The sequence below is a fragment of the Myiozetetes cayanensis genome, unplaced genomic scaffold, assembly GCF_022539395.1.
Source record: "Myiozetetes cayanensis isolate MyiCay16 unplaced genomic scaffold, myiCay2020 scf9, whole genome shotgun sequence".
NCBI classification, from domain to species: domain Eukaryota; kingdom Metazoa; phylum Chordata; class Aves; order Passeriformes; family Tyrannidae; genus Myiozetetes; species Myiozetetes cayanensis.
This window is the reverse complement of record NW_026088185.1, coordinates 26082691-26092560: the sequence shown is the minus strand read 5'-3', so window position 1 is coordinate 26092560 and position 9870 is coordinate 26082691. Positions and strand designations below refer to the sequence as shown.

General features: G+C 42.8%; 1 protein-coding gene across 1 annotated transcript; it reads right to left on the bottom strand.

Moving 5' to 3' along the window:
* Positions 1 to 4990: 4990 nt before the first annotated feature.
* On the bottom strand, positions 4991 to 9391 carry TMEM177 (transmembrane protein 177). The gene is made up of 2 exons (XM_050339561.1): positions 9372 to 9391; positions 4991 to 6120 (listed from the first exon to the last, which is right to left on the bottom strand). Exon 2 carries the CDS (start codon positions 6104 to 6106, stop codon positions 5171 to 5173), a length of 936 nt encoding a protein of 311 aa, XP_050195518.1. The 5' UTR covers positions 6107 to 6120; positions 9372 to 9391; the 3' UTR covers positions 4991 to 5170.
* Between the last annotated feature and the right edge of the window lie 479 nt (positions 9392 to 9870).

The following is a 9870-nucleotide window of genomic DNA, read 5'->3' as shown; positions in this document are numbered from 1 at the left end:
ATTAGTCATCCTAAAGAGCTCTGCTGTTTTGCAAGACATCTACAACAGAAGTAGATTTGCCACACAGGAAGGAGGACAGAGCTTCACCTGTTACTCACTTACACTGACAGAAGCTGTTAACACCTGCAGTAGGTTAACACAGTAATGCTCCTGCAGACCAAAAGAGCTACTGATCCTGAGTAACCAAATCAAGACGGGAAAAAGAACCAACTTTCCAGATGATGGAAGTTCAGCTATGGGAAAAAAATGGAAAGAAAGTTCTCTAGGAAGCATGATTTGAAGGACAATTATTTTTTTCCAAATTTAGGCCAGATATACTTTATCACTGCCATATACAGGGAGCTTGTTGTTACACTATTAGGCAGAGGTCACACTGTGCTGTAAGTACAGCACAAGCACAGAGCACCACAAATGCTTCGTGCACTAAGTACAGAAAAACTGGAGTGGGGGGCAAAAAACCCATACACCTGTGCTGGCTGTGTCTTCTAAAGAGCATTTTTGGACACAAACTGAGGTTTTAAGAGTGCTCTTTCTCTCAAGATTCAAGACCAGGATAGATTTTGGCAAACTTGGACTGACTGAGGAAGAGTGAAAAATCCCAACTGCAGAGACATCTCAGTGATCATTTCTGGTTATGAAGCTTAAGATTTTGGCTTGTACTTTTCCAGATGGGAAAGACAGACTGGTTTCTAGCCAAATTTCAATAATTTTCTCCACTTTATGGATCTGGCAGTTGGAGCAGCTCGAATATACTCACTTCAGCTTAACAAACCAATATATTCTCAGTGAAAAAGATGCCCAGCAAAACATCAATAAGCCATTTTTTAGCTCGTTCTGATTTAATAACATACCAATTCCTAGAGAATAGTTACATTGTTCTTCTGTTCTTAAGTGCGGTTTTGGCAACAACCAAATTTCTCTCTTCCTGAAGGTGTTCTCCTTATTCTGAGATCTTAATTATGTCTTCCTACATCACATTCCTCTGCTTAGTGGTGCATTCTGCCTTTCAATAATATACACTTCCAGCTGATATGAATTAAATCAAAGAGGAACTGGATGCATGGATAGCAGGTTGTCTGCAAGTCAATAATTTTAGTATTAATGTAATCACAGCTGCTACACGAAGCTTTTAATGAACACAAGCAGTAACAGTTGCAGGATATGTCCCACATATTTGTCTCAGTGTCTGCAGCTTGCCAGGAATTGCATTTCCACGTGGTGGGGATGCCTACAGTTGTCTTGATGCCCACAATGGCTGTGTAGCAGTACTCACTCCAGGATGGATTCCCTGCATTTGTCCCTTTTGTGAAAGCCACCTGTGATTCAGCCATGATGATTTGATTCATGCATTTTAATTCACTCCCAGCCAAGCCACACTTTGTCACCGTGGTTGTTTCACAACTGCTATGGCCAAGGGCAAATCAACAGCAGCAGGTCCCTTTCCCAGCATCACCTCTCCCAACACCAGCAGCTTACCCTGCTGGGCAAAAGGCTCCACAGCTCCGCAGCCAGCACTCTCACCATCTTACCTGTCACCTTCTGGAGATCACTTGAATGTGAAAAGGGGTGAAGGCAGTGGTCTGCTGTAATAAAAAGGGCTGGTTTATAAACAACCACTACACTTCAACTGAACCCCTGGGCAATACCACGAGTGACATTCTTGGCTCACGTGCCACCTGGCTTCCTCTTGGAAGCCACCTCTGAAACTCCTGCTTGCTGTAAAGGGCAAGAGAAGCCAGACACCCATAGTAGTTGATTCAGAAGTTGCTGTAAATCAGATGACTTCCACAGCTTGCATGTCTTCAAGAAAACTGTCTTAGCTCTCAAGTCTTGCTCTTTCATGACAATTTTATGGTTTTGACCGTTAAACAAGCAGAAGGTGTCTACATGATAAGAAACCACAATTTTTAGGATAGAGAAGAAACATGGGAGCCAGACCCTGGAATGCATTTCTTGCACTCCAGTGGGAATTCTGAGCAAAGCACCTATATGGCCCTCATCTCTTGCAGCATTACCCTCTAAAACTTTATGTAGCAGCAAGCGTAGGATTTATATGAAAAAAAAAAGAAGTTACAAGGATCATTTTCTTTTCAGTTATCTAAAATATTCAGGACAATAACATAAATAAACCAGTAAAGCAAATCTTTCTTTAAGCTAGATTTTGCACAAATTTAAACTAGCAGCTCATTTTGATCATTTGCTATTCATACTTCAGCTTTTAATCACTTTACCAGACAGTGAGGTCCATTTTTATAGACAATACCCATTTTTATGAGAGCTCATTATTACATTCATACCTTTGCTTTTGTGGTTTCTTGGCTTAGACTTCTTATATCCACATTTCCTAGCAATTCCCTTTGCTTAACGTTCTCTGTTGCTTTTCTACACAAAAATTTGTATGGAGTCTGCCTCATCTGAGCAGCTCAAGACAAGCCAATTACTACTACAACAAGTTCTCCAAAGTCCTCAGAGTTTCAGCTTCAGAGCTGGGGGAGACTATAAGGCAGTTCACTGACACTACTTACAAACTGATTCTCTTGGACTCTTCTGGCCACTGAATGAACTTGCTTTTCCATGTCAGAGCATTCTTAGCACGAAACATTTCCACCTTTCATTCTGGGGTGCATTCGTCTAGCGTACTCTCAAAACCAGACCATTTCTATCACCAGCATGTGGAACTCATACTTGATTTCCCTTACAGACAAACATTTGCAATATAATAAGGGCTTTGCAAAAGTATTGTCATGGCCATGTATTTGAGTTGTGCTTTCCTTACTTGCCAAACAGCGGGTGGTCTCGCAAGCAATAATTACCCAGCAACAAACACACATGATAAAAATCTTTTCCAGGTCAACTTTCCCAAAGTTCAGGGAAATCTTACTTAGCATTTGTGATTTCAACTCCCATTTCCCTTACATTGACAGTATGGCACTATGCTTCCAGATTACACAGATGACGACAGAATAGAAGCTTGCCTATACAGAGATGGAGGTGTGTAAGCCCTTAGCAAGAATCTCTCTTTGGAAAGAAAGTCTTAATACTAGCCAGCCCTTCCTCATCGACACCAATATGCCACAGCAAGTTCAAAGAAGGGTAAATGGGACACAGCATTTATAGATACGTGGAGCTTCTTGGAGAATCCAGCCGCAAGACTCAAGCAAAGTGCACAACTGCAAAACCCATTAGCATCACTGGGGCTTTACAACGTGAGAATGTTAAATAACAGCAGTAGCTGCAGGCATCCTGATGAAAATGAACAGTAAGGAGCAGTAAGACACAACTAGACTTTGTTAATTTAATTTTGTTTAAACTGCTACTTGTTGTAAATCTCCAAGAAGACCTCGGTTTCCTCTCTGAACTCTTTATGTAGTAGCAGCTCCTTAAACCACATAAACCAAGTGGGTCAGGTTCTCTCTGAGAATACTACATAGAGTTCAGACCTGTCTGAAGGAGCATGAAGTGAACTCACAGGCTTTATATTCCAATCTTGAGTCACAACGTCACTCTACCAATAAAATTCTATGACCTCTTATATTGGATTTACCTGGAAGACAAGTCAAATAAAATTTAGCCCAAAGGTTTTAAAGACCCCTGCTGAAAGGTAAAGTCTCTTTTTATTCCACAGACCAGAAATTTTGTCAAATTCTTTCACAAAGGTCACAAGAACAAAAACCTTATGCCCTACAGCCAGAAAAGCACCTAAGAGGCATCTCATGACTTGACACTTCAAAGACAAGTGCAAGTGGTAGGTGATAGTCCAGAAACATAACACAGGTTACTTCATCAGAAACTCAAATATCTTATACGTAATGTAAAGCAACACCAGCGCTCCAGCAGCCAGAATATCAACTTTATGTCACCGCATGACTCAAAAGGAAAACAGAACTCAGTAATGCTTTGAGCAAACACAGATGTGACAGTTCTAATTGCAGCAGATGAAGAAAGGACAAAGCCAGGGCAGAGAGGACACTCAGCACATCTGTGACTGAGAAGACACAAAATAGTAGAAGTTTCTGGTAGGAATGACAACAGAGGTGAGAAGAGGAGAACTGCTCTGATGTCACCAGGGAGGGCTATTCGAACAGTTGTAATACAAACATAGAAAAGAGGGAACCACAAAGCTTGAGAACTCTCATCTTGAAAATCACTTAAAAGCTTCAAGGTGAGGCTATAATGGAAAGTTTACTGCCCATGCACTAAAGACCTTTCCAGGAGATTAGCAATCCTGAGCAAAGCTTGGTTCTGCCAGACAAAATCTTCTTAAGCTAGTCTGAAACAGGGGAATGACTTCCTTTGGCAAATCATCACAGATCTCACCAGTTTCTGCACCAAATGCCAGACTTATGTCTTGTACCATGCCGTCTTTGACATAAGAGGTGACATACATGTATTTCTTAATTAAACAGAAACTATACCAAAGCAAGCAGAAAACCCACTCATGAACATGCTTATCTTATTTGTGAGAAAACAACCAAGCCCTGACAGTCATGTTACATACCACCACTCTCGAGAAACGTTCAAAATGTGCACACTGCAGTCACCATGTCCTGGAGAGAGCAGAGTTAGATTTAAGCAAATGATGCAGGTGCTGTTAATAATCTGTACTGCTATGAGCTGCAGCATAACTAATGTGTCCTACTGAAGAATGATGACTGCAGCATAAGAATTTACAGGGCACAAGAACTTACACAGAACAGAAACACTGGGTCTTGGTATTTATGCAGCTGCATAATATAGGCTGCCCAGTTTTTTTAAACATCTTTGTGTTGTTCCATAGGAGGAAGAGCAAACACACATACAAACAACCCAGTTTAAATGATTATGCTCCCAAAACTCTCCATTGGACTTGCCCTTCTCCATTTTCCAGACTGAACTGGCAGGAAGGCAGAGCAGCACAGCAGAACTTCCATATCAGTGTCTGAGAAGTTCCCCTCCTCAGCAGTCTTGTGATTTGAGATGCACACAGAACAGAGCACTTTTGAAGCAACTCTTTAATATTTTAAGAGAGAATTCTTTATTCAGGGAATGTGCAATAACTCCTTCTGAACTATATGCAAAAATAAACCCCGAAATTCTAATGAAGATACAGAAGGAAAAAAAAAAAAAAGAGGCAGCACAGCAGTGCTCCAAAATACATAATTCACAAGTTTAAAATTCAAGCACTCCCATGCTATGCCTGGAGGTCTCTTAAAATATTAACAATTAATTTTCTCCGGTAAGTGTATGGGGTATACCTTATTCTGAACCAGTGCCCTGGGAAAAGGTTACCACTCGGGGCATACACTTTCATCCCTTCTGTGCCCATCAGACCACGAAGAATCCTGTTGCGGGACAAGATTTTATCATAAAATTCCACCCCACCTCTGGCGTAGTCTTTGGAGACCATGGCTGCCCTTCTGTCAGCCTTGCAGTCCACATGATAGGTCAGAGCGTCGTAAGAGAGGTAATAGAAGAGCAAGCCACCAGCTGCAGTTACGATGTTACAGATGCTGCGAAGTATCACAGGGCCATGAGAGACACCCAGAAGAAGCTTTATCCCTCTCCCACAGAGAAATGTGCCAGCTAAGCAAACCGGAGCCACAACCGCAATTTTTAAAGGGCTGCCATTCTGCAAATACGCAACTTCTCTGGCAATGGCAAACTTCTGAGCTTGGAGCGAAAATGTGAGAGCTTCCCTCAAGGCAACACCTTCGCTGCTCTCCCAGTCTACTTTCTTGCCATTGATCACAACAACATGGTTGACTATTCCTCTTTTATCCTCAGCTGTGCTATCAAAGTTAGGCGGGATGCCCACCACAGAGCCTGCAGGCAGCCAGGGAATTCCAGCGCTCACAGGGTGGAAGCCAGAAGCTGCAAAGGCTCTGTAGGAGTCAGGGGACTTCACTTCAGTATCTTGAAGGACATCCTGAAACACACCACAGAGCCTCTCTGAAAGCTGGGCTGGCTGCCCCTCTGACCAGCACTCATGCAACAGCTTGAACGTCTGCTTGGGAAACACATGATAGGAAAGGTTTGCGCCAAAGAGTCCCACGCAAGAAACGGCCAGCACAGTGGTCTTGTGCTTCTTTAACCACACAGATGTCTTCCGCAGGAACCGCACTGCCATAGTCAAATCCTAACCTGCTTATAACACAAAATCAGGAATTAAAGTGTGCATAAATAGCCATTCCTTTACATTAACAAAACACAAAACACCTTTACAGAGAAAGTGGTTCGCATTAATTTTTGGGCCTTGGAACATAGGATGATTGATATGAAGAATTAACTTCTCCCTCTCCTCCAGTAAATCAATTTACCGCAATAAAGACAATACTAAAGCCACCACACTTCCTCTTCCCCAGCAATCAATACACACTCTGTATTTACCCAACATACTTGTCCAATCTTTGCTAGCAAAATCTACTCTTGCCCTCCACAACACAGTCTATGCATATTGAGGTCAGAAAGAGCCAATAATTAGATCCATCTACACTAACATCCTCTACAGTAGAGTTCAAAAAATTTTAAGCAGTAACCTGAACACTAAATCCAGTAACTTGAGTTTGACTACAATTTCCAAAACAGGATCATATTTTGATTTGAAAAGTTTCAGGAGACAGAATTCTCCTTTAGGAGTTTGTTCTAATTGATAATCAAACTCAGTGTTAAAAAAAAAAAAAAAACCCAAAAAAAAACCAAACCAAAACAAAACAAAAAAAAAACCAAAACAAAAAACAAACAAACAAAAAAAAACCAAAAAAACCAACAATAAAACCAAAACTAACCATTATGTGTTTTTTCTAGGTTTTTTTGGGTTTTTTTCAGATTTCAACTTCCAGGCAGTGGTTCTAGCTTACTCATCAAAAAGCTATTTTGAGAAAGCAGCATGCTTTCAGTAGCTACTTTAAAAAAATTTGTCTCTGAAATAATCTCTCTGACAAATAGTATGTGCAATCCAGAGGAGAAACTGGAACAGAAATTGTTTCAGGGCAGACATGTTGTGACGCTTTAAATAAGCAAATAAACTTAAAAACTTTCAAACCTGCCAGCTCCTTCAGTTCAAGAGTCCTGCTTCCCTTAGGGACCATCAGTTCTTTTTATGGTTCAAGCCATATGATGTGCTCTGCTCAGGAAAGCTCCAATCTTTTTTTTTTTTTTTTTTTAATTCTATTTGCTACAGAATTCCACCCTAAAATGATTCTACTATAAGGACACAGAAGTGAATTGGGTGCCTAAATCCAACAGAAAACAGTGAAAACTGGATGCTCCTGTTTCTGTTTGCAAAGTTTCTTCTCTCAGGGCTTTAACACACAGGCTTCCTAAAATCTTGCTGCAGCTGTTAAAGACATGAGTATTTCCAGCTGTCCTTACAGGAAGCCAAGGTGGCAGAAGGAAACTGTGCTTAGCACAACCAAAGTCTTAGTGTGGAGTACCATCAAAGGTGGGTTTCAGCTATGCTGCTGGGCTTTGTATGGCAGCAGCTGAAACAGAGACATATGCTCTCTTCTTCCATTCACACTGAACAAGAACTTCTCACAGAGGGGTTGAGTGGACAACTGGGGTCTGTAACATCATCAAACAGCACTATATGAGATGCCAGGATACACCAGTCATGATCAACAGCAAATGAGTATTAACCACAGGGAAACAAAAAGGGATTAATTTAAAGGCAGTGTTTTAATGATGGGTTATTACTATTCCTTCCTATGAAGCTCTTTCAGACTGTAAACTCACCAGGGGAAAAATAATCTTATTTAATGTTTATGCTGCACTGAACACAAACTGAGTGCTTAATAAAAACAATGATGCATGTAAGCATACAATAATTTAATATGTATTTCTTAGTGTAATAACTGGTGGTATTCTTACATTCAGCTGAAGACTGGAGGTGGTGATTTGTTTGACAATATTATTTAAGAAAAACACGTTAAAGAGCCGAGAGCTTGGATGAAACCCAGTTTCAGGAGAAAGTCTCTCTGATAACAGAGCTAAAAACCAGAAAACGGCAATACTAAACCCAAATGACCTCTTTGAAATTTTATGACCTCTTTGACAAATCTGGTAGTCTAGATCTGTTTTAAAAGGTCATGCCACTTACAGTGGGGGAGGGCAGCACTTCTAAGAGGATGATTGTAGGGAGACTATCACTTGATCTGCATGTGAAGCTGGGGCAAGCACTTTCCAAGTTTCTGCTGCTAGAGTGCCCTCTCATTAAAGCTGGTCAACATCTTTTTAAGATTAGGAAGGCTTCAAGGAGACAGTTTCCTCCTCTGCTTAAGTCCACACCAGTGTGGGAAAGGACAGGCCACAATGAAAACTCTACTCTCCTTTCTTGCATGACCAAATGGTGCTTGCCAAGCACATGAGTCACTGGATAGTCCTCCTGGGCAATGGGATGCTGGGAAGCACATCTGGACAGGTGGGCAGCCCACGGCTGAACCGCAGGAAAGCAGGGCAGGAAACCCTGTGCTTACCTATACACTTCTCCTAAACAGCCATAATGGCAGGATACACCCCAATGCATTAACACTATTTTCCTGCTTCACTTATAGAAATTATAACAGTCGCTAAGTATTTTAATTATTATTTTTTTAATTAAATTATCCTTTGTACAGGCATGGTTTTGAACCTTTGTGGGTAGACCCCTTGAAGCCCAGGCTGTGTGCTTGCCTGGATTATGCCTAACAGTCCTGCTACACACCTAATGCAAGAGTAAGCAGGAAATGCCAGAGAGTATTTGTTTTCTCCTAACAGTCAATACTCAGGAAAATAAAAGGAAAATTGCCCTCGATATGTTATAGCATTTGTGCTTTCAAACCTTCCCCGAGGGTCACTGCAGCCGCTCAGCTCCTGCAGAAATCCCATTGCAGCCTTAATTGCGTATGGCAGCTTTATTTTTATTCATAAACTTTGTGCTATTTATGTATGAGGAGGCAACCGGAAACTACAAAGCAATTCATACGGTCCATATCCTGCAAATTTAATCGTTTAGTTCCCATGAAGCCACCACCACTTTCACAAGGCGTCCTCCCCCCAAAATGCTGAAGTATTATTTAGCTCTGTGGTGCTAAGGGCACTTAAATTCTCAGTGAACTCCGAGAACAGTAACAGCTAAAGCTTAAATCGGGGATAGCTAAGCATGTTTTGCCACAACACGTGTGTGTTATCATGGCGCTTACTGTTTTATAACCACACGTTAGGCGAGGGGAAAGCCCAGCTTAAAACACTATTTATCGCTCAGGAAACGGGGCGCGGGCCAGACCCGCCTCCGGGGCTCGGGATGTCACGAAAAATAAAAATACAGAAGACAGGGGCGGCTGAAATAGGCTGTAGAATCCCGAGGCCCCGCTGAGGAGAAACACCCACCCTCCCCACGCCGCGGCCGCACCTACCGAGCGTCCCGGGGCCGAGGCGGGGCCGCCGGGCGGAAGGGGCCGGGAGGGGCCGGGAAGGGGCGGGCGGTGGCGCCATGGCTGGAGGGAGTGTGGGTCCCCTCAGAGGGGCCTCGGTGTTGTGGCACGGGTAGAGTTTGAACCGTGGTGTGGAGCGAACGGGCGGGTCGGGAGTCCCGATGGGGCACGAAGATCTCCCCACGGGGAGGCACGACCTGTGGCCCGCAGGCGAGGAGCAAGGAGGCACCGCCAAGGGCAGCCGCTCTCCCCGAGTCATAAATGAGTTCTGTGCTCTGTGCTGTAACTCCCGGTGTCCTTCCTGCAAAATACATTATTACATATGCATTGTTGGTACAGCCCTCCCCACTGCAGGGCAGCAGTGCTTGCCGGCAGGGCGGCAAGTGGCATAGCCGGCATCCGTCTTGCAGGATTTGTTTTCTCTGTCATTCCTAAGGGCGGGGAAAAATAACCCGTGCAGGGATTTTTATTTGCTTAGCGG